Source organism: Chlamydotis macqueenii, chromosome W, assembly GCF_036417535.1.
Source record: "Chlamydotis macqueenii isolate bChlMac1 chromosome W, bChlMac1.mat, whole genome shotgun sequence".
In the NCBI taxonomy this organism is placed as follows: Eukaryota; Metazoa; Chordata; class Aves; order Otidiformes; family Otididae; genus Chlamydotis; species Chlamydotis macqueenii.
Genome location: NC_141592.1, coordinates 48751863 through 48776849, shown reverse-complemented (window position 1 = coordinate 48776849; position 24987 = coordinate 48751863). Strand labels below are relative to the sequence as shown.

At 47.2% G+C, this 24987-nt stretch overlaps 1 protein-coding gene, 1 long non-coding RNA gene and 2 other non-coding genes across 4 annotated transcripts in view; 3 read left to right on the top strand and 1 right to left on the bottom strand.

The window, feature by feature from the left end:
- Positions 1 to 24987, top strand: part of LOC147596770 (uncharacterized) — a 556670-nt gene that overhangs the window by 22322 nt on the left and 509361 nt on the right. The window lies entirely within an intron of this gene.
- On the top strand, positions 12953 to 18110 carry LOC147596775 (large ribosomal subunit protein eL37-like). The gene is made up of 4 exons (XM_086769553.1): positions 12953 to 12990; positions 13763 to 13898; positions 14172 to 14256; positions 17995 to 18110. Exons 1-4 carry the CDS (start codon positions 12988 to 12990, stop codon positions 18062 to 18064), a joined length of 294 nt encoding a protein of 97 aa, XP_086625679.1. The 5' UTR covers positions 12953 to 12987; the 3' UTR covers positions 18065 to 18110.
- On the top strand, positions 16567 to 16647 carry LOC147596777 (small nucleolar RNA SNORD72). Its single transcript, XR_015261378.1, has one exon. It is a non-coding gene; the product is annotated as a small nucleolar RNA SNORD72 (small nucleolar RNA).
- TRNAK-CUU (transfer RNA lysine (anticodon CUU)) lies at positions 17871 to 17943 on the bottom strand. Its single transcript has one exon. It is a non-coding gene; the product is annotated as a tRNA-Lys (tRNA).

Here is a 24987-nt window from a genome sequence, read left to right as displayed (position 1 = left end):
CTGGATGTGGCCACCCTCAACACAACAAACATCATAGATTCCATGGTCTACAAGATTCTGGTGAATGCAAAAGGACCCATAGGTAATGGCCTAAGTGCACTTGTGCTGGGGCGATCGAGCACGACCATTCAGGGATTATTTGTTTTACCGGGAGTAATAGATGCAGATTTCGAAGGACAAATTCAGGTTATGGTTTGGACCCCTTCACCACCGATTGTTGTACCCACAGGAGCTCGGATAGCCCAATTGATACCTATTCAGGGGCAATCCTTAAACGCAGAAGATATAAAAAGGGGAGACAGAGGTTTTGGATCCACAGGTCCTGTAGCCTTGTGGGTACAGCCGGTAACAACACAAAGACTTAAGCTGACATGTACAGTACGCAACTCAAAGAGCAAGCCAACTGCTGTTACAATGGCAGGAATGATAGATACCGGTGCGGATGTCACCGTGATATCATCCGCTAAATGGCTGTCCTCGTGGCCGATACAACCTGTAGCCTCTGGATTAGCAGGCATTGGAGGAACTACCACATCCTATCAGAGTGTTGATTTAATACAAGTGGTGGGTCCAGACGGACAGGTCTGACCTGAGCCATCATGAGAAGGATTCGGATGATAGAGTCGTTCATGAGGAGGACTTGGACAATAACATCGAGACCGTTACAGGGGAACGTGACGAATGCCAGTAATCTCTTAATTTGAAGCAGGTGTTCAAAAGACAACACTTGACTTTGGGAGAGCCAATAACAACGCACACAAAAAGCAGTGCCTATCTTAGAAAGTCTATGCTCTTCAGCTGGAATTTTAACTATTCCGCAGCTAAGGTTACTAAAGGGGTAATGATTGTAAATGCTTTAAGATCTGTACATCGCAACAATACAGCATGGTATAATCATACAAGCGCTAACACATTAAAATCCGGACAGCATAAAAACCTAAATGAAATACACATAGCCTTGAATCTGATTGCCAAGATAATATAGAGTTTTGGAAACCAAGTGAAATTATTGCTGCTTCAATCTTTGCATCTGCTGTGGCAAGTGCCCAGGCGTTAACTACGCTAAATAAATTGGGCTGTTGGCTTGCTAAGCAAACGCATGCAACTGCATTGGTACTATCAATGCTGTTAACTGATGTAGATTCGATACACTACGCTACTTTACAAAACAGAACCGCTGTTAGCCTGCAGAGCACATATGTGACAGGCCTTGTTGCATGTGCTGGCCACGCATGCAGCAACGTCTAGTCAGTACTCTTTCACTGAATCTGCTGAGGGGATAAACAGGGGTGGCTCGGAGCGGAGGAGAGAGAGGGGACCCAGAGCATACTCTTATTAACAACAGGGGACGTCCTGAAGGTGCTGCGCCTGCCTCCTTTCTCTGCTCTGACCCCACTGATAATCATCCTCTTGCTCGGCAGTGTCTTTCGCGTAGTCGGGTTGGTAACAGAGTAGATCAGCAACAGATTTTTTTATTATTAGCACAAAATCATGGTTGTCAGGATTTTGATGGACTTTGCTGAATGAATCTGTCTGATCATTCGGAATCTATTCACAAAGTATTCAAAACTTGCAAAAAGGAGTACAGAAACTGCAACAGAGTGATGATTTTTGTTGGATACCTGGAGTACCAGGGGCACTTAGTGAACAATCCAGACCGAATGGAATTGTTATGTTTGTGAGCAGCAGGCCTCAAGGACATCACTGAAGCCGCTTGTGAGAAAGTACTGAAGCTGCCTGTAAGAAAGTACTGAAGCCACCTGTGAGAAAATAATGAGGCCGCCTGTGAGAAAGTAATGAAGCTTCCTGTGAGAAAGTAAACGAAGCAACCTTGAGAAGAAGGAAAACAGCTGGCATACGTGACTGGGGGCTGAACATGAAGCAGGGTGCAGGTGGAGAGGGCCGTGCGCGTGAACATAGAGACTTAACGAATCATATTTTAGCTAGGAGCGCGTGCATGATATAGTTAACCAATTAGTAGAGAGCTTGCGCATGATACGGAATTAGAAGGGCTATATTAACCGGGATGTATCAACAATAAATTGGCATTTGCTTGATCATATTGGTCGTCAGCAGTGTCCGTTACTTCCGCGTCAACAGGTGGCGCCCGAACAGGGACCCTCAGATCGGCGTTGGACATCCCGACGGAACCGAAATAAGAAAAGAAGAGGGGGCGGAAGCCGGTCGAAGGCGAGTGCTGCCCCGGCACTCGGGAAGTCGCTATAGCGCAAAAAGGTACAAAAGGTACGGAGGGAATCTCGTCTTGGCCAGGCGAGCGGCCGGGGAGGAGATGGGGTCCACACTGACCAAAGAGGAGTCAGCAGTGGTTAAGCTCCTCCAACATATGCTCTCTATGAGAGGACTGAGTTATGACTCGGCCGTCCTAGAAGCTTTGCTGCAGTGGGCAAAGAAAAGGGAATTAATCTCCACAGTTGATGCTGCTTTTGAACTCCCGACATGGGAGAAGATAGGAAAAGAGCTGTGGGATGAAAAAAGTAAAGGATCAAAGGAGGCGAGCAAACTCTCCACCGTGTGGAGGCTAATTAACGAAACATTGATAAGCATGAAAGCCAAGCATTCAGTTGCCACATCTGCTTTTGCGGCCTTAACTCCAGCCGGCAGGTCCACCTCCGCTACTAGCATGCCGTTCTCGGGTTTAACGAGCCCTGCCGCCGCCCCGGCTCGTGCTGAGGGTGGGGGGGTTCGAGCCCCAGCAAGGACTCCAGGAAATGCAGCCACAGCCCCTATAACTATAGATATGTGGGCACCAGAGGAAAAAACTGCCAAAGGCTTTTCACCACCATCAGATGTACCACCGCCAGGCACCCCGCCACACTGCGCCAGTGCAGGCTCAGAGTCACGAGCCTTTTCGCCGGTGCCAGCAGCTCCGGTTTATCCCCCGTTACCACCTTCTTCCCTGCCATCACGGCGTGAGGAAGAGGGGGATGAACATTCATTCGGCTTGAAGGACGCACAGCTGCAAGAGAAGCTAAAAAGGGTGGAAGCCCTAGAGGTTTGCCTAGAAGCGTCACTGGAAAATTCATCAACTCCTTCGCCTGTGCCACATCGAGACCTGCCAGCATCCAACCTATTCGTTCCGAACGGAGCATCGGGTGAGATCAGTCTTTTTGCACCTTTGCAAGGGATGCTGGCGGGAGGGGCCGGGGATCCGAATCCAACAGTGCGGTGGAAAGGGGTGATTCGAGATGCCGTGATAGAAGGAGAGCCTTTTCCCATGTCATTTCCAGTTGTGACTGATAATACTGGGAAAAGTGTGTGGCAAGCATTAGACTGGAAAATATTGAAGGAAGCTAAAAGTACAGTTACTCAGTATGGGCTAAAATCATAATATGCTCAATCTGTGTTGCAGCATATTTTTTTGTCACAGTTGTTAGCTCCTTATGATATTAGAATGATTGTCCAGATGCTTTTGCTACCGTCACAGCAGCTGCAGTTCTTTCAGTACTGGCAGGCTGCTTGTGATAGGGCAGCTGCATCGCCTCGACAACAGGGTGATCCATTATTCGGGGTGCAAACTCAAATGCTGATGGGAGCGGGACCCTACACACGATCTGATTGGCAAGCGCGATTCGCTACTGAAGTGTTACAACTGGGCCAAGATTTGGCTTATAGAGCGCTTGCTAGGGTGTACAATGAAAAGTCCGGACCTGCCTTTACGTCAGTAAGGCAAGGTCCCACAGAACCATAGGGGAAATTTATTGATCGGTTGCACACCGCAATTATGGCTCACCCTGATTTGGATGATGACATGAAAGCAAAGTTCTTAGATATGCTTGCCTTTAATAATGCTAATGATAAAAAAAAACAAAAAAAAAAAAACAAAAAACTAAAAGAGCCCTTAGTGTGCTGCCAAAAGGATCTAGTACAGGGCAACTGCTGGAAGCTGTCGAGCGAATGTTAGAACAAGAAAAGGCTCCGGTCATGGTTGCTGCTGTAGGTGCAGCATTTAAACCGTTGATATCAATAAAGCAGTGCGTGATTAACTGTCTGTAACCCCCATTCCCTCTTCCCGCCCCCCATCCCTGTCCCGCTCAGGGCGCAGGGGAGGGAGGTAGAGATGGTGTTAAGCCCGGGAAGAGGGAGGGGTGGGGGGAGGTTGTCTTGTTCCTTTTTTCATTATCCTGCTTTGGTTTTAGTGATGGTCTGTTTTGCTTGTAGCGGTGGCTTTAAGGATCCCTCCCTATTCTTGTCTTAAACCTCGGGTTTTAGTTTTCTTTCCTCCTATATGCCCGGGGCCACAGCCGCCGCCAGGCGCCCCCACCCCCCCGCCCCTGACATGGTTAACAGATACTCCTGTCTGAGTTGAGCTTTGTATAAGTGGAAGGACCGTTCCCTCTTATAACATGGGGGAAGGGATACGCTCATGTCTTTACAGGAGCAGTAAACAAGTGGATCCCTGTCTGTCTCATCTGCGGGTATTTCAGAACATGTTTGATTGACCTGCCAGATACCGGTAGGACAGCAACTCTGTGTAAAACAGCAGCAACCACGAGTGCTGAGTGCTAAAACTACAAAAGATGGAACTTTTTGGGATCAGTAAAGATGGACTTCTGTCTATTTTTTTTTAACTATTCAAGAGCTAATGTTTCTAGAGGGGTAATGATTGTAAATGCTTTAAGATCTATACATTGCAACGACACAGCATGACGTAATCATGCGAGCACATATCAAAATCCAGACAGCATAAAAGACCTAAACGAAGCATACATAGCATTGAATCTGGTTGCCAAGATAATACAGAGTTTTGGAAACTAAGTAAAATTATTGCTGCTTCAGTCTTTACACCTGGTGTGGCAAGTGCCTAGGCGTTAACTACGCTAAATAAATTGGACTGTTGGCTTGCTAAGCAAATAAATACAACTGCATTGGCACGATCAATGCTGTTAATTGATGTAGATTCTATATACTATGCTACTTTACAAAACAGAACCGCTGTTAGCCTGCAGAGGACATATTTTGACAGGCTTTGTTGCATGCGCTGGCCACGCATGCAGCAACGTCTAGTCAGGCCTTGTTGTATGCGCTGGCCACGCATGCAGCAACACCTAGTCAGTACTCTTTCACTGAATCTGCTGAGGGTATAAACAGAGGTGGCTCGGAGCGAAGGGGAGAGGACAGACCCAGAGCACACTTTATTTACAACAGGGGACGCCCTGAAGGTGCTGCGCCTGTCTCCCTTCTCTGCTCTGACCCTGCTGATAAACAGCCTCTTGCTCAGCGGTGTCTTTCGCATAGTTGGGTTAGTAACAGAATAGATCAGCAATAGATTTTTTTTTATTATTAGCACAAAATCATGGCGGTCAGGATTTTGATGGGCTTTGCTGCATGAATCTGTCTGATCATTCGGAATCTATTCACAAAAGTATTCAAAACTTGCAAAAAGGAGTACAAAAAAAGCAACAAAGTGATGGTTTTGATATATTCAGAAATCTTTTGGTGACTTGATATAAGCTTGTTACTAATAGCTGTAGGATGCTTATTCATTCCTTTTATATATGTATTTTGATCTATATTCTGTGTCTTAAAATGTGTGCAGACTTTAACAGATAAAGCGTTGAAACAAGCCTCTTCTCATAAACAAAGAAGGGGGAGATGTGGTATTTCGCTGAGCCAGTACGGTGTCAGTGAAAGCACACCGACCTTGGGGGAGGAATGCAATCATGCTCTCAGGAAGAAAGCCATGGAATGAGAAGGGAAGCTTTAAGATACAAAACATTGTTAGCAGAATTTATGGCTTGTTTCAACAGAGGCCTGCAGAAAACTAGTCATTGCTCTTGTAGATAAGAAAGTTACTGGAGTTGTTATATCCATAATAGTAGAAAAATGTTATAGTAGAAAATTACTAGAAGGTACTGAAACTTAGCTTTGCTTTGTAATCATGAATATGCATAACATGTGATCAGTAATTTTATTAACTAAGCTTGTGTGTGGCATAACTGGGTGGTTGCTGTCCTTGGTTAAAATCGGAATTATGATACTAGGCATCATACTAGGCATAACATACCATGCTTGCAAAAAATGATTAACAACTCAATACAGACAATCTGGCTAATAAAAAAAAAATAAAAAAAAAAAAAAAAAAAAGGGGAGATTCAGTAGAGGCCTACATGAACCTAGCTGATATTGTAGTAAAATAAGGTCAGGAGTACCAAAAAGGGCCATAGGAGGACCATGTTATTTTGGAAAATTGATAGTGTTTGCTCCACCTATGAGAACATTACGGTATCATACGCGAACAAGAAGATCGCTAAAAGTATTGACTCCCCATTGTGACAGCAATTTAACCCTGTTGGGTACAGCTGAGCAGATAGCATTATCTTTATTTGTTCCTTGGGCAGCAACTGCAAAAACTTTAGCTAACTTAAATAAATTAGCTTGTTGGGCACAAAAGCAAATGAATTTAACCTCTAGCATGTTATCAGGATTATTAGAAGACATGGATAGCATGCGTCATGATATTTTTGCAGAATCTAGCAGCCATTGTTTTTTTGTTCTTAGCGCATGGACATGGATGTGAAGATTTTGAAGGTATGTGTTGCATGAATGTTTCTGATCACTCTAAGTCGATACGCTATCAGTTGGCAGAGTTATGATGCAACATGCATGCAATACAAGTGGAAAGCAGGTTAACAGACTGGTTGAAATCCTTGGGGGTCACAGGCTGGCTAAAAGATTTGATAGTTTATGGGCTGGTATTATTGATGGGTTTGCTGTTGACACTGATGATTTTGGGGTGTATTTTAAAATGCTTTGTGAAAGCTATGGAACTTATGATGAAAGTGGGTCTGGATTGTTCAAAACAAAAAGGGGGATTTGTTGGATACCTGGAGTACCAGGGGCACTTAGTGAACAATCCAGACCGAATGGAATTGTTATGTTTGTGAGCAGCAGGCCTCAAGGACATCACTGAAGCCGCTTGTGAGAAAGTACTGAAGCTGCCTGTAAGAAAGTACTGAAGCCACCTGTGAGAAAATAATGAGGCCGCCTGTGAGAAAGTAATGAAGCTTCCTGTGAGAAAGTAAACGAAGCAACCTTGAGAAGAAGGAAAACAGCTGGCATACGTGACTGGGGGCTGAACGTGAAGCAGGGTGCAGGTGGAGAGGGCCGTGCGCGTGAACATAGAGACTTAACGAATCATATTTTAGCTAGGAGCGCGTGCATGATATAGTTAACCAATTAGTAGAGAGCTTGCGCATGATACGGAATTAGAAGGGCTATATTAACCGGGATGTATCAACAATAAATTGGCATTTGCTTGATCATATTGGTCGTCAGCAGTGTCCGTTACTTCCGCGTCAACAGATTTTGATATATTCAGAAACCTTTTTGGTGGATTGATAAAAGCTTATTACAAATAGTTGAAGGATGCTTATTCATTCTCTTTATATATGTATTTTGATCTGTGTTCCATGTGTGCAGACTTCAATAGATAAAGCGTTGAAACAAACCTCTTCTCATAAACAAAGAAGGGGGAGATGTGGGTATTTCTTGAGCCAGTATGGTGTCGGTGAAAGCAAACTGACCTTGGGGGAGGGGATGAGCAAGCCATGGAATGAGAAGGGAAGCTTTAAGATACAAGACACTGTTAATAGAATTTATGGCTTGTTTCAACAAAGGCCTGAAAAAAAAAGAAAAATAAGATAAGAATGTCACTGGAGTTGTTATATCTATAATGGTAGAAGAATGCTATAATAGAAAATTATTAGAAGGTAGTGAAATTTAGTTTCACTTAAGTAATCATGAATATGTATAACGTGTGGTCAGTAATTATCTTGACTAAGCTTCTGTGTGACATAACTGGGTGGTTGCTATCTTTGGCTGAAATCAGAATTGAGATATTAGGTATCTTAGTAAGCATAATCATTAACATTTTGTGTTTGATTCACCTGCCTACAAAAATGATACAGAAAATACTACATCGGATATTGATAGAAGAAAAACAAAAAGGGGGAAATGTGGGAACAGAGAGTGCAGCACAGCTGTTTGATATTGAAGAATTTGAGCTATGTCCTTGAACACCACTTGCTCAATAATAAAAAACAGCAACTAGAACAAGATAAGTAAATACCAAAGGCAAAAATAGTAAAGACAACTAAAAATCTATAACCAATCCAAATGAAGTTTAAGGTGCGTGAACAGTATATTGCTACCAATCGAATTAGATGATTAGGCGCGTGCACTTCGCGTGTAACTGAGAAAAGATATAAAAGACTGATGCTGACGGACAATAAAGGTCTCTGGAACACCATCCACGAGGTTCCTGTCGTTACTGCAACAGAAGAGGTAGAGAAAATTGTGAGTAAAGTTGAGCCCAGGAAGAAGGGAGGGATGGGGAGAAGTTGTTTTAAGATTTGCTTTTAGTTCTCATTATCCTAATCTGATTTGATTGGCAATTGTCGTAGTTTAGCCCCACTCGAGATAAAGCTACACAGCCTCTCTCTCACTTCCCCCACCCTCCAAGGGAATAGGATGAGATAATATAAGAAAAAGGCTCAAGGTTTGAGATAAGGACAGGAGAGATCCTTAAAGTTACCGTTACTGGCAAAACAGACTTGACCTGGGGAAAACAATTTTTTTATTATTAAAACCAAAGCAGGATAATGAGAAAGAGAACAAGATAACCTCCCTCCACCCCTCCCTCTTCCCGGGCTCAACATTATCTCTTCCTCCTGTGAGTGGCACAGGGAGGAAGAGGGAATGGGGGTTACGGTCAGTTCATCACATGTCACTTTACGATGCTCCTTCCTCCTCAGGAGAAGAACTCCTCACATTCCTCCTCTGCTCCAGCGTGGGGTCCCTCCCACGGGCCAAAGTCCTTCGTGAAACTGCTCCGGTGTGGGTCATTTCTTCCGCAGGGTACAGTCCCTCTAGAACAGCTGCCCCAGTGGGCCTTCCACGGGCCACAGCCTCCTTCAGGCCTCCACCTGCTCCGGTGTGGGGTCCTCCACGGGCTGCAGGTGGATCTCTGCCCCTCTGTGGATCTCCATGGGCTGCAGGGGGACAACCTGCTCCACCATGGTCGTCACCACAGGCTGCAGGGGAATCTTGGCCAGGAGCAGCATTACTCCTCCCCCTCCTTCTGAACTGGCCTTGGCGTCTGCAGCCGTTCCTCACAACAGGCTGGCAGACGCCTCTCAGGATCCTTTTTACATCTTATTCACTTCTCATCTCCTCTCCACTTCTTGCAGCCAGGCTGGGCTGAGTTGGGCCCAGTTGGCTGCCTGGCGAGAGGCCAGAGGGTGAGGCCTGCAAGGCCCACAAGGCTCACACCTCCCCCTCTCTGCCCCCCTGCTCAGCTGCTTCACATCTTCTTCTCCTTTTCTTTTTTTTTTTTTCCTGTTTTTCCCCTTCTTAAATACGTTATCGCAGAGGCGTTATCACGGGACATTCTGCTACCAATTGGCTCGGGCTTGGTCAGCAGCAGATCCGCCCTAGGCCCAGCCGAGTCCACTAAACAAAGGGGAGCAACTTCTAGCAGTTTCCTACAGAAGCTACCACCTTAGCCCCCCCCCACTAAACAAAACCAGAACAGGCTGCAAGGCCCACAAGGCTTGCGCCTCCCCGTCTCTACCTGTGCTTCTGCTTCTTCACTTTTTTTTAAATTTTCCCCTTCTTATATACTTTATCACAAAGGCGTTATCACTCTCGGCAATTAGCTTGGTCCTGGCCAGTGGCGAGTCCACCCTAGAGCCGGCCTGGTCCACGGGACAAAGAGGAAACTTCTAGCAGCTTCTCACAGAAGCTACCTCTGTAGCCCTCCTCCGCTACACAAAACCAGCACAGCATCAAAGCTGAAGGGTGAATTAGCCAGTGCTGAATTTTGGTTGGTGCCATTCAGCAGTTGCTAATATATGAATCTGTGGGTTTTGAGCAGGCTAGGGTTCACTACTGGCAGTGAACCCTATCCTCGCCTGTGACCTGCACGGGGGCCGAGAGCTTCTGGGCTTGTACTGTATCATCAGCCACAGCTCTGCCCATTCCCTACCTACCCTAGAAGTATCCAGTGCTCATGAATACTAAAGACGATTGCATGATGATATTAAAAAAAAATCTTTCTTTCCTAACAGGTTTGAAGACATGTAAACGAACAAGATTATTTTTATCCCACAAAGGACAAGAATAATTCCTCTGGTAGCATATCCTTGCAGGCAGCCGAATCAACATACTTCCTTTGGAGGCTGTTGCCATGGCATGTGTCCAATGTCTTCACAGCATCTTCCAAATTTCTGAGATCTAATGAGAAAGAAACAGGAAAGGAGGCACTAGTTAAAAGACACACAGCAAGTATGTCCAGCCTGTACGATATATTCATACTTTGAATTAATTGGGATTTTTTTTTCTGTATGACATTTCATCCATAGGACACTGAGTTTTCTCTTTTGAGTTTTGTCAAGGAAGACAGAATAGAGAGTATAGAAATCTGGCAATGGTATAAAAATATTTTCATTAAGTCTGTCAGGACAAAATTAATTTTACCTAACTTCAGTCATCTATGTGCCTAACCTAAGGGGGCTGTCTAGGCTCCTGTTACAATTAATGGAAGGAGAAGGGTTCCTCCCAAGGATGATTTATCCATCCTACTTTAGACATCTAATTTAAGATGGGATGATTTACCCTTTGGAACCTTTTATCTCTCTCCTTTAACTACAGCGGGACTATGGATGGACTAAATGCCTGGATTTTCAGGTGAGGTAAAATGAATATGAGCAAAGACCTCTGCCTTAGGTGTTATTCCAGGAACAGAAATTGCCAATCAAAATGAAAGAGCTGAGTGTACAGCCTGGGCCACACATTTGTGCATCTGGAAACAATGCAGATAAAGTCAAAATGTCTTTTTGCCCCATCCCTCAACCTTAGCAGAAGTCAAAAGCCTCCCAGCACATAAATCAGTGCCAAAGGAATTCATTGAGAGGCCATGCTCTAGAAACAAGTGAGGATAAATTAATATTGAGACAACCTTACAAGGCTGGTTTGTCCAGGAGTGAAAATGCAGCAGTTGGACATAGTTTAATTGCTTTGGGGATGGTGCCATGGGATGACGCCTTTTTCTGGACAACAAGCTCCATGTTACAGGGGTTCAACTGTCCACACATTCATTGTGGAAGAGTTCCTTGCAGTTTGCTGGCTTGTGGCAGGCCCAGACAGCTGCATTTTGGAATAACTGGATTTTTAGTCAGCTTCAGTAAACCAGAAGCAGAAGGAGTGAGATCTAGTCTGCCAGATAAATACATGCTTTTATCAAGAGCTGTTAGATAAGGTTATATAAATCTACAGTCAGAGTTAAATAAATTGGTTTTATCATCAATTTCTGACTTTGTTTGAGACAAGCAGATGTTGAACTGGTGATAAGAGAAACACAAATTTCTTCAACTTCTCTGTATACATGTTAAAATTAACTCTTATTTACAAAATTAACTCTTCTAAGATAAAATTGCCTATAGATTGTGAGTCTACTAAAGATGCATGGTAGGCTGGCATGTGAGAATTTAGTGCATCTGAATAAAAAATGATTTTGCATTAATGATGTCCGTTGTGATGCTTTAGACTGCAGGCAGACTGTCATATGGTGTGTGGGGGGCTGGGGGGGACATGGACAAGCAGTGTATGGAGTAGGGGCTGCCTATTTTTTAAGGCAGTTCACTTTGAAAGTATCTATTACAGCCAGGAATATCCTGTCACTGAATTTCAGTCAGTAAAATAGTTTTCACTAAACATGGAAATGGGGCCAGGACTTGATTCTGCAGCCTGAAGCAGAGCTGTAGGTACCTGTGAATAGCAGCATGGGCGCTATCACAGAGAAGATTCATTGGAGTTAAAAATTATGTGCCAGTAAGGCAACTTAGGTGTGTCAAATATTTTCTTGACCAGATATCCCTTAGTCATTATTTCCAGGACCAGTCACATTATGGCCTAGGGCACACTGTGATGCTCTAATAAGCACCAGTTTTGGGGTGGTGTCACGGGGGACAACCGGGCTTTTGGGGCCTGAGCCCCTGAGGGTCTCACCCAGGATACCAGAGTTTCCAGGAACCCCAGTCTGTCCCAGCAGGCCGGGCCTGGCGGGAAGGGGACACCACATGGAGGGAACTACTGAGCACAACCTGGGGTGAGGCTAAGCCAAGGAGAGCACTTGCTCCCTGTTACATGATATAAAATGTTTATTCAATATAATTTTAGAAAAATGATTTTTTGAAAATTAAATATCAATATGAGGTGATTCTTGCTAACTGTAGAACTGTAGTCACATAGGTTAAATTTTATATGAAATCTATTTGTCCTTAGAGGGAACGGGGAGTCTTAGAGCTGTTACATCTTGTTTGTTAGAAGTCAGCCTAGCATGTCTGGGGTAATTAAGAAAGGTGGTAGAACAAAGGTAGGCCTCAAACACCAGCTGTGGAGATGGGCCCTGAGCCATCATTTTGGAGCCAGAAAATCAAGGCGCAATGCAACCTGTTCTCAAGACTGTATATGGAGATTTTAAGGAGGGGGTTGACCAATGAATTCGAGGAGGGGGCACTCCAACAACTCCCAAGATCACCAGAAGACCCTCAATTCAAAAGACTGAGCATGCACAAGTGGGTGGGGAATATTATAATGATTTCTAGGAAAACTGATGATTATGTATTAGTATTCCGGGAATTATTAATGATTATGCATGAAATCACTAAATATATTCTGTCCAGATTTCCAGACCGGCGCGCACGCTAGGTGGAGCGATCCCCCGTGCGCCCAGCGCTGCAATAAAGGAGTGCCTGCTTCTTAACTTCTCATTGCTGTTAAGGAGTTTTATTCCAGATTTCGGTAACATCCCTGCCGTCCCGGGCCTCCCCAGCCGGGCCACTGAACCGGACCAGACCCCTCCGCCGTGCCTAACCCGACACTCCAGACACGCACCCGGAAGCGCTTGCTGGGCTATAGCGGAAGCGGGGCGGGTCCTGGCCTCTTTGGTGTTGGCGCCCGGAGAAAATGGTGAACGCTGGGGCTTGGGCGTGGGGTATCTGTTACCATCTGCCATCGCGCTGGGCCCTGCTGAGCCGCGATGTCTCGTCTAGGGTGCAGGGCGACCCTGCGTTCTGCTGTGGCCGGGCTCGGCGGCAGGACGGCGCTTCGGGGAGGCAGCTGCGAGGCTGGAGCCTGAGGGCCTAGTGGTGGGCGCCGCTCCTGGCCCGGGGGGGGTGGGGCGCGGGGCGTCTTGTCTTGGGCGAGGAGGCTGCGCTGGGGTGCGGGGCTGTGCTGCCTTCGGGATCGCCTTCGGGGTCTCCTCCGTGCTTGCTGTGGGCCTGGCTGGGCCGGTGCTCTCCCTGTGGCTGAGGCAGCCTTTCAGATAATGTAGCAAGAGGAGGTTTGGTCGCCAAAGCCTCTTGTGGTGACTGTGCGGCTGATGTGCGTGAAACAAATACCTTTCCTCAGGAAAAAGCAGTTTACTGTTTATCACTGATTAATTTAGGGGAGATGAGAAGGGAGTTAGAGATAACCACTCGGTGGCTTCGTTTTATTTCAGCACTGGGCAGGGGCAGGAGGGTAGGAATGGCGAAGAGAGGTGTAAGGAACCGATTTCTAAAAATGGAGGATACCTATAGGTGAAACTGAGTTGGTCTTTCAGAGTTCAGTATGCCTCTGACATGTTTATGGGACTTTGTGAATTTGTGTGTTTTCTAGAGGAGCTTATTATGCTTTGAGTTATGTGACTTGCAAGTGCTGATGATATTTACAATGTGCAATGTCTTGAAATGTTTTTCAGACAAAGGGTACATCGTCCTTTGGTAAGCGACGAAATAAGACACACACCTTGTGTCGTCGATGTGGGTCCAAGGCATACCATCTGCAGAAATCTACCTGTGGGAAATGTGGTTACCCCGCTAAGCGTAAGAGAAAGTGTAAGTAACAGATTTGAGTTTAAAAACTTGTATTTCTTTGTTGTCTTCAATAGTCTGTTTTTTTTTCCAACCAAGGAAGATTACTCTGTCATCTTGCAATGTTTGGAGCTTTTTTGAAATTAATACTGATTTAACTATATTTCAGCTATGCATAGAAATTGACCTAACTTTTTTTTCTATTACTTTTGTCAGATTGAATAGTTGTGCTATTCAAATGTACTGTGCAACTAGTTATTTGGTGCAGATGAGTAACAGTAACTTCCATTGTTCTAGATAACTGGAGTGCAAAGGCTAAAAGACGCAACACCACTGGTACTGGTCGCATGAGGCACCTGAAAAGGGTCTACCGTCGATTCAGGTATGACGTTTTATTACAAACTAGTGTAATGTGAAATCTTTCACTGAACTATAAAATTTGCCATTCAAAGTTAACGCTCTTATTTAGTACACTTAATGTGGCATGGTCTTTCTTTTTAAATATATTGTGGAAATAAATGATGCCGTATGTCTTCAAAGGAATATGCTGCCAATTATAAAAAGCTCATTCATTTTTAATATATAGCATGTATAGCAAGCTCTGATGTTTCTGTTAAGTGTAGATAGTACAGAATACAGAGGGTATTGTAATAAAATGCCCACATTTGAAAATATATGCTTTGTGTAGCATTGCCTCTATTTGTGAGTCAGTGAAATTGCTGGTTGCACTGAAGTGTGGGATTTTGTAAGAAACAATTCTTGAAATGCGTTCCAATCCCCTCTTGCCCACAAAAAAAGTTCAGGATTGAAATACTTCAGTAGTCACTCTCTAATTTGGAGTTCAGTTAGCAGTAAGTAACTATAACATCAGATTCTGAGTTACAGGTTTCTAAAATGTGCTATAAAGCTTTGAGTTGTACTTATGAGGTACTGTACTGTTAAACTCATTAAGAATTTCTTTTGTATGACCTCCATGTTCTAAAACGGAGCTCTTTAATTTCTGGCTAAACCATCACAACCAGAAAGCTGGATGAAAAATACCAAGCAATTAAAGAGGTTTTTTTCCTAAAAATATAGATTTAATAGTGAAAAGTAGGAGTCTTTTAAGTCCTGGACCTAGGTGTAGTTGAGGGATCCATTAATCTGGGTGTGGTTTTTTTGTGAGCGTAGTCTTTCCCAGCGGCAGCCAGAAGATACCTTATGATGTGCAACTGCAGCCTGATTTCCACCAACTGTTGCTGAAGTAGAAATGACACATCCAAAAGCAAGCTTGGAGCTGACTCTTCTTTTGTCATGCCTGTCTTAATTTCTGATTGGAGACATAGAGGACTGTCATAGTTCAGCCCCGATCGGGACCAGACTAGGCAGTCTCTCTCTCGCTCCCCCCACCCTCCGAGAGAATAGGAGGAGATGATATAAGGAAAAACGGCTCAAGGTTTGAGATAAGGACGGGGAGAGAATCCTTAAAGTTACCGTTATGGGCAAAACAGATTCGACTTGGGGAAAAAAACTCATTTATTTCTAAAATTAGCAGGAGAATGAGACAGGGAACAAGATAACCTCCCCCCACCCCTCCCTCTTTCCCAGGCTTAACATTATCTCTACTACCTCCCCTCCCGAGTGGCACGGGGTGGGGGGGGAAGGGAATGGGGGTCGCGGTCAGTTCATCACGCGTTGTTTTATGCCGCTGTATCATCATTGGGGGAATAACTCCTCGCATTCCTCCTCTGCTCCAGCGTGGGGTCCCTCCCATGGGCCACAGTCCTTCATGAAAACTGCTCCGGCGTGGGTCATCTCTTCCATGGGGTGCAGTCCCTCTAGAACAGCTGTCCCAGCAGGCCCTCCACAGGCCACAGCCTCCTTCAGTCCTCCACCTGCTCTGGCGTGGGGTCCTCCACGGGCTGCAGGTGGATCTCTGCCCCTCTGTGGACCTCCATGAGCTGCAGGGGGACAACCTGCTCCACCATGGTCATCACCACAGGCTGCATGGGAATCTTGGCCAGGAGCCGCGTTACTGCTCCCCCTCCTTCTGAACTGACCTTGGCATCTGCAGCCGTTCCTCACAACAGGCTGGCAGACGCCTCTCAGGATCCTTTTTGCATCTTATTCACTTCTCATCTCCTCTCCACTTCTTGCAGCCAGGCTGGGCTGAGTTGGGCCCAGTCTGCTGCCCAGCGGGAGGCCAGAGGGTGAGGCCTGCAAGGCCCACAAGGCTCGCACCTCCCCCTCTCTGCCCCCCGCTCAGTTGCTTCAGATCTTCTCCTCCCTTCTTTTCCTGTTTTCCCCTTCTTAAATACGTTATCGCAGAGGCGTTATCAGGGAACGTTCTGCTACCAATTGGCTCGGCCTTGGCCAGCAGTGGGTCCGCCCTAGGCCCGGCCGAGTCCACTAAACAAAGGGGAGCGACTTCTAGCAGTTTCCTACAGAAGCTACCACCTTAGGCCCCCCCCTCACTAACAAAACCAGAACAAGGACTTATGTAAGAAATTGACTGGCACTTCAGTGACTTGCACAAATGTGAAATCTTTTGCTGAGTTGCTTAGTAGGAACATAAAGTAAGGAGTGCTTTCAGTGGGTGTGCTGTATCTGATTTGGTCTTGCAGTGTTTACTCAGTTACTGAAATCTTCCTGTTTGAAGAAGTCAAATTTACTTCATCAGAAGAGAGAGAAAACCATACTGCTTATTCCAAACAGCTTGTCAATTATGTTTCTTATTAAAAATGTCTGAATGTATGAACTCCATAGTGATTTCAGTGCATTACTAAGAGAAGCTGAAAAAAGGTGGAGAACTTGATCTAAAACATTACTTGTTAGAAAATAACCTGGAGCAGAAACCACCCTTTCAAGAAGTGTGTTCTGGTTTTGTTAATGAGGGGGGGCCTAAGGTGGTAGCTTCTGTAGGAAACTGCTAGAAGTCGCTCGCCTTTGTTCAGTGGACTCGGCCGGGCCTAGGGCGGACCTGCTGCTGGCCAAGGCTGAGCCAATTGGTAGCAGAATGTCCCGTGATAATGCCTCTGCGATAACGTATTTAAGTAGGGGAAAACAGAAAAAAAAGAGGAGAAGATGTGAAGCAGCTGAGCGGGGGGCAGAGAGGGGGAGGCGCGAGCCTTGTGGGCATTGCAGGCCTCACCCTCTGGCCTCCCGCCGGGCAGCAGACTGGGCCCAACTCGGCCCGGCCTGGCTGCAAGAAGTGGAGAGGAGATGAGAAGTGAATAAGATGTAAAAAGGATCCTGAGAGGCATCTGCCAGCCTGTTGTGAGGAACGGCTGCAGACTCCAAGGTCAGTTCAGAAGGAAGGGGAGGAGTAATGCGGCTCCTGGCCAAGATTCCTCTGCAACTCGTGGTGAAGACCATGGTGGAGCGGGTTGTCCCCCTGCAGCCCATGGAGGTCCACGGAGGGGCAGAGATCCACCTGCAGCCAGTGGAGGACCCCACGCCAGAGCAGGTGGAGGCCTTGAAGGAGGCTGTGGCCCATGGAGGGCCTGCTGGGACAGCTGTTCTAGAGGGACTGCACCTCTGTGGAAGAGATGACCCATGCCGGAGCAGTTTCATGAAGGACTGTGGCCCGTGTGAGGGACCCCACGCTGGAGCAGAGGAGGAATGCGAGGAGTTCTTCCCCCAGTGATGATACAGCGGCGTAAAACAACACGTGATGAACCGACCGCGACCCCCATTCCCTTTTCCGCCCCCGTGCCGCTCAGGGAGGGGAAGGTAGTAGAGATAATGTTAAGCTTGGGAAGAGGGAGGGGTGGGGGGAGGTTATCTTGTTCCCTGTCTCGTTCTCCTACTAGTTTTAGAAATAAATGAATAGTTTTCCCCAAGTCGAGTCTGTTTTGCCTGTGACGGTAACTTTAAGGATTTCTCCCCGTCCTTATCTCACACTTTGAGCTGTTTTTTCTTATATCATTTCCCCCTATTATCTTGGAGGGTGGGCGAGCGAGAGAGAGACTGCGTAGTCTGGTCCTGATCGGGGCTGAACTACGACAGTTATTTTGGCACCCAACATGGGGCTTGAACCCACGACCCTGAGATTAAGATTCTCATGCTGTACCGACTGAGCTAGCCGGGCAGGAGGCCAGGCTGAACTACGACAAAGTGGTAACATTATTTCTACTTGTAGGAATGGATTCCGCGAGGGAACCATGCCGAAGCCCAAGAGAGCAGCTGTTGTAGCCTCCAGTTCATCATAAAGGCTCATCTATTTGTTAAAATAAATGGTCTTATCCAGAAAAGTCACCTTTTATACATGTTTTACTTCAGTGAAATACAGGATTTCTGAAAGTACAGATATTTACACACACAAATTCTTGATGGCATGTCCTGAAGCCATTCATTAAAAATAATCTTTTAATTGACTTTTCCTTTGATAGTGCCTCCACTTTAAAAAGACCATTATCTCTGTGCTGAACATAAAAAGAGACTTCTATGTTACTAGAAGGAACTCACTTGCAAGAGAAATGGAATATTGGCACTATGGACTGGATTTCATTGTGCCCTAGCATGGAGAGTCAGAATTTATCTCAAAGATAGTAACTTGAATAATGTCTCTAAGTGCTGTTCTGGGAGGGAATAGTTTAAGAGGGATTCCCAGTCTTAGCCATTGTTCTCTGTTCTGTGGCTCTGAAAGGCCTGCAAAAGTATTGCCTATTCAGTGGGTCATTGCTTCTTGGGTTCTGGTTTTGTTTAGTGAGGGGGGGGCCTAAGGTGGTAGCTTCTGTAGGAAACTGCTAGAAGTTGCTCCCCTTTGTCCAGTAGACTCGGCCAGGCCTAGGGCGGACCCACTGCTGGCCAAGGCTGAGCCGATTAGTAGCAGAATGTTCCCTGATAAAGCCTCTGTGATAACATATTTAAGTAGGGGAAAACAGAAAAAAAAAAAAAAAAAAAAAAAAGGAGAGAAGATGTGAAGCAGCTGAGCAGGGGCAGAGAGGGGGAGGTGTGGGCCTTGCAGGCCTCACCCTCTGGCCTCCTGCCAGGTGGCTGATTGGGCCTAACTCTGCCCAGCCTGGCTGCAAAAAGTGGAGAGGAGATGAGAAGTGAATGAGATGTAAAAAGATCGTGGTAGGCATCTGCCACCCTGTTGTGAAGAATTTTTCTTGTGAGAGGAATGGCTGCAGACACCAAGGTCAGTGAAGAAGGAGAGGGAGGAGTAATGCTGCTCCCAGCATAGATTCCCATGCAGCCTGTGGTGATGACCATGGTGGAGCAGGTTGTCCCCCTGCAGCCCATGGAGGTCCACAGAGGAGCAGAGATTCATCTGCAGCCTGTGGAGGATCCCATGCTGGGGCAGGTGGATGCCTGAAGGAGGCTGTGGCCCTTGGAGGGCCTGCACCCCGTGGAAGAGATGGCCACAGTCCTTCATGAAACCCATGGGAGAGGGACCCCATGATGGAGCAGAGGAGAAATGCAAGGAGTTCTTCCCCTGACGACAAAGCAGCAGTGTAAAACAACACGTGATGAACTGACTGTGACCCCCATTCCCTCTTCCCCCCTGTGCCACTCGCTGGGGGGGGGGGGGGGAGGTGGTAGAGATAATGTTAAGCCTGGGAAGAGGGAGAGGTGGGGGGAGGTTATCTTGTTCCCTGTCTCATTATCCTGCTAGTTTTAGAAATAAATGAATACTTTTCCCCAAGTTGTGTCTGTTTTGCCCATAACAGTAACTTTAAGGATTTCTCCCCGTCCTTACCTCAAATCTTGAGCTGTTTTTTCTTATATCATCTCCCCCTATTCTCTCAGAGGGTGGGGGGAGTGAGAGAGAGACTGCGTAGTCTGGTCCTGATAGGGGCTGAACTATGACATGGGTAAAAAGAAACTCCCAAGGCTGGAGTATGCATACTGCCAGACATAAAGGGACTAGAGATGTGATGTAGTTGAGACAGAAGTTACCCAAATGGTCTGGGAAGGTCTGGAAAGTTGTCACACAAATAGATCAGAGTTCATTATGCTGGGTGTAAACAGTAAATGGTAGGTAGTATGATATAATAGTTAGTGACTTGGGGGTACATTTGAATCATAGAATCATTTAGGTTGGAAAAGACACTTAAAGATCATTAAGTCCAACTGTTAACCTAACACTACCCAGTCCACCATATCCCTAAGTGCCACATATACATGTCTCTTAAAAACCTCCAGGGATGGTGACTCCACCACTCCCCTGGGTAGCCTGTTCCAATGCTTGACAACCCTTTTGGTGAATAAATTTTTCCTAATCTAAATCTAAACCTCCCCTGATGTAACTTGAGGTCATTTCCTCTTGTCCTATCACTTGTTACTTGGGAAAAGAGACTGACACTCACTTTGCTGCAACCTCCTTTCAGGTTATTGTAGAGAGCAATAAGATCTTCCCTCAGCCTCCTTTTCTCCAGACTAAACAACCCCAGTTCCCTCAGCTGCTCCTCATAAGACTTGTTCTCTAGATCCTTCACCAGCTTTGTTGCTCTTTTTTTGGACATGCTCCAGCACCTCAATGTCTTTCTTGTAGTGAGGGGCCCAAAACTGCACACAGTATTCAAGGTGCAGTCTCACCAGTGCCGAGTACAAAGGGACAATCACTTCCCTACTCCTGCTGGCCACACTGTTCCTGATACTAGCCAGAATACTGTTGGCCTTGGCCATCTGGGCATGCTGCTGGCTCATATTCAGCCGGCTGTCTACCAACATCCCCAGGTCCTTTTCTGCCAGGCAGCTTTCTAGCCACTCTTAGAATCATAGAATAGAATAGTTTAGGTTGGAAGGGACCTTCAAAGGTCATCTAGTCCAACCCCTCTCCCCCTGCAAGGAACAGGGACATAATATGAGTCATGCCTCCCAATAGAACTAAATAGAATTACAGAATTACAGAATTATTATCAAGATTGGAAAAGACCTAAAAGATCATCCAGTCCAACCATCACCAATACGTCTCAGCTAAATCATATCCCTCAACACAACATCCAAACGTTTCTTGAACACCCCCATGGTCAGTGATTCCACCACCTCCCTGGGCAGTGCATTCCAGTGCCTGACTACCCTTTCCGAGAAGTAATGTTTCCTAATGTCCAGCCTGAATCTCCCCTGGCGCAGCTTGAAACCATTGCCTCTAGTTCTATCACTGTCTACACGAGAGAAAAGGCCGACCCCTAGCTCACTACAACCTCCCTTCAGGAAGTTATAGAGAGCTATAAGGTCTCCCCTGAGCCTCCTCTTCTCCAGACTGAACAATCCCAGCTCCCTCAGCCGCTCCTCATAAGGCCTGTGCTCCAGACCCCTCACCAGCTTCGTAGCCCTCCTCTGAACACGTTCCAGGGCCTCAATGTCTTTCTTGCAGTGAGGGGCCCAAAACTGAACACAGTACTCGAGGTGCGGCCTCACCAGTGCCGAGTACAGGGGGACAATTACCTCCCTGTTCCTGCTAGTAACACTGTTTTTGATGCAAGCCAGGATGCCGTTGGCCTTCTTGGCCACCCGGGCACACTGTCGGCTCATGCTCAGCCGAGCAGCAATCAGTACCCCCAGGTCCGTTTCCTCCACACAGTCCTCCAGCCACTCCGCCCCAAGCCTATAGCGCTGCCTGGGGTTGTTGTGGCCAAAGTGCAGGACTCGGCATTTGGTCTTGTTGAACCTCATCCCATTGGCTTCAGCCCAGCTCTCCAGCCTGTCCAGATCCCTCTGAAGGGCCTCGCTACCCCCAGGCAGATCCACACTCCCAGCCAATTTGGTGTCATCTGCGAACTTACTGAGGGTGCACTCAATGCCCTCATCCACATCATCAATAAGGATATTGAAGAGGACAGGCCCCAGCACCGACCCCTGGGGAACACCACTTGTGACCGGTAGCCAGCTGGATTTAACTCCATTCACCACCACTCTCTGAGCCCGGCCCTCCAGCCAGCTCCTTACCCAGCCAAGAGTGTACCCATCCAAGCCATGGGCTGCCAGCTTCTGCAGAATACCGTGGGAGACAGTGTCAAAGGCTTTGCTGAAGTCTAGGTAGACCACATCAACAGCCTTTCCCTCATCCAGCAGATGGGTCACTTGATCATAAAAGGAGATCAGGTTGGTCAAACAGGACCTGCCCTTCATGAACCCATGCTGGCTAGGCCTGATCCCCTGGCCATCCCGCACATGCCGCATGATCTCCCTCAAGACTATCTGTTCCATAACCTTCCCTGTAACCGAGGTCAGGCTAACAGGCCTGTAGTTCCCCGGATCCTCCTTACAACCTTTCTTGTAAATAGGAGTCACGTTGGCAATCCTCCAGTCTTCCGGGACCTCACCAGTCAACAAGGAGCGCTGATAGATGATGGAAAGCGGCTCGGCTATCACCTCCGCCTGTTCCCTCAGCACTCTTGGGTGGATCTCATCCGGCCCCATGGACTTGTGGCAGTCCAGTTGGAGTAGTAAGTCTCTGACCGTTTCTTCCAGAATCACAGGGGGGTTAGCGTGCTCCCCAGCCGAGACTACCAGGTCAGAGAGAGGAGTACCCTGAGGATAACTGGTCTGACCTTTAAAGACAGACGTAAAGAAGGCATTCAGAACCTCCGCCTTTTCCTTATCCTCAGTGGTCACATTCCCAGCCTCATCCAGCAAAGAGTGGATATTCTCCTTTGTCCTCCTCTTACTGTTAATGTATTTATAAAAGAGTTTCTTATTCCTTTTCACCCCAGTGGCCAGGTTAAATTCAAGCTGGGCTTTTGCCTTTCTGATTTCACCTCTACACATCCTAACGACTTCCTTGTATTCATTCTCAGTTGCCCGTCCCTCCTTCCACAGGCGGTAGATTCTCTTTTTCTCCCGGAGCCTCAAGAATAGCTCCCTATTCATCCACGCCGGTCTTCTTCCCCGCCGGCTCATTTTGCGGCTCAGGGGGACCGCCTGCTCCTGCGCCCTTAAGACTCCCTTCTTGAAGAGCAACCAGCTCTCTTGGACCCCTTTGTTCGCTAAGACTGAATGCCAGGGGACTCCCCCTACTAGTCTCTTGAACAATTCAAAGTCCGCCCTCCGGAAGTCCAAGGTAGCAGTTTTACTATTCCCCCTCCAAGCTCCACCATGAATTGAGAAATTTATCATTTCATGGTCACTCTGTCCAAGGCAGCCCCCAACCTCCACATCTCCCACCAGACCTTCCCTGTTTGCGAACAGCAGGTCTAGCGGGGCAGTTCCTCTCGTGGGCTCTCTGACCAACTGCATTAGGAAGGCATCCTCTATGCACTCCAAAAACCTCCTAGACTGCTTCTTCTGTGCTGTGCTGTGCTGTACTCCCAGCATATGTCAGGGAAGTTGAAGTCCCCCATGAGGACAAGGGCTGACGACTGTGCAGCTCGTGCCAGCTGCTTGTAGAATACCTCATCTGTCTCTTCATCCTGGTTTGGCGGTCTATAACAGACGCCCACCAGGATGTCTGCCTTGTCAGCCCTTCCTCTGATCTTTACCCATAGGGATTCAATGTTATCATCCCCAGTCACAATCTCAGTAGCAGAAAAGGATTCCCTAACATAGAGAGCCACACCACCACCCCTCCTTCCTTGCCTGTCCCTCCTGAAGAGTTTGTAGCCATCCATTGCAGCGCTCCAGTCATGGGAGCAATCCCACCACGTTTCTGTTATGGCAACTAGGTCATAGTTTGCCTGCCGCACTATGGCTTCCAACTCTTCTTGCTTGTTCCCCATGCTGCATGCATTAGTGTAGACGCACCTCAGCTGAGTCCCTCGCCTCTCTCCTAATCCCAATACCACTTCCCCAGGCCAATCTCTAGCAGGCCTGGCTTTATCCCCTTCCCCCTTCCTATCTAGTTTAAAGCTCTCTCTATAAGTCCTGCCAGCTCCTGGGCAAGTATCCGTTTCCCTTTTGGAGACAGGCAATTCCCATCAGCCGACCTCAGGCCAGGTGCCGAGTAGACCGCCCCATGATCAAAGAATCCAAAATTTTTGCGTTTGCACCAGCCTCTCAGCCATGCATTTATAAGATGGCTTTTTCTGCTTATCTCAGTGTTTGTCCCTGCCACCAAAGGAATACTGGCAAACACTACTTGTATGCCCGCTCCATCAGCTAACTTCACCAGCCTCCTAAAATCATGTTTTATAATCCTCAGGCTTCTATCAGCAATCCCATCGCTGCCAGCCTGAACTATCACTAAAGGGTAATAATCAGGGGGCGGATAAGGCTGGGGAGTTTTCTAGAAATATCCCTGACCCGGGCCGCAGGAAGGCAGCACACCTCCCTATGGGTAGGGTCAGGCCGACATATTGGACCCTCTGTTCCTCTCAGAAGAGAGTCGCCCACAACTATCACCCTCCTTTCTTTCTTGGAGGAGGCAGTCTTCAAACGTGGAGCCGTCCACCTCACCTTGGGCAAGCTTGGCGGCAGCGCTCCCATGTCATCATCACTCACCTCTCCCTCTGGTTTCAGGGCTTCATACCTGTTACAGAGAGGGACCAGGGGAACCGAGGTAGGTCGGGATGGGGGTTGCCTGCGACGCCGGACTGAGACCTGCTGCCATTCCTCCTCTCCTCTCGAGCTGTCTCTCCCTGCTTGACTATGGTGAGAGAGAGGGGCCATTACTCTCAATACTCCCTCAGTCTGGGAAGTGCAATCTCTGCGCCTTTCTCGCAGAGAGTCACTCCACCAGTCAATCTCCCGCTCGCATTCTCTGATGGTCCGCAGTCTATCTACCTCCTCCCTAAGCTCCACCACAAGGCTGAGCAGCTCGTCTAGCTGCTCACACCGCACGCAAGTCACATCCTTCCCATCCTCCCCTGGCAGCAGCAGTCTGAGGCACTCCTGGCAGCCAGAAACCTGAACTGCCACATTATGGAGCAGACCCTCTGTCTGGGTTGCCACAGTCTTCGCGTGGGAAGTCCGTTTCCTGGTGAGGACCATGTTTGAAGTGTTGGTGTTGGGGCCTGTCAACCGGAGAGCAAGTTACCTGAGAAAAGACAAGAGCACTCGCCCGTGCTGATACAAGACACAGCCTCTGCTCCCACTGCCACCTAATTGAATGGGCAGTGCAGGCAGCCCTCAGATACTGACTACCTCCACCCTAGGTGCTCAGAAAGGCTTTCCACACCTTCTGTGTTGCGTTGTGTGGGCAAGTTCCCACCCTCCCAGGTCTCTCTTTATCCACACAGCAAATGGGTCA

Coding starts and splice junctions, on each gene's coding strand:
- LOC147596775 (XM_086769553.1), top strand. Junction 13,899..14,171: donor CGCTAAGCGTAAGAGAAAGT/GTAAGTAACAGA, acceptor CCATTGTTCTAG/ATAACTGGAGTGCAAAGGCT. Junction 14,257..17,994: donor AGGGTCTACCGTCGATTCAG/GTATGACGTTTT, acceptor TTCTACTTGTAG/GAATGGATTCCGCGAGGGAA.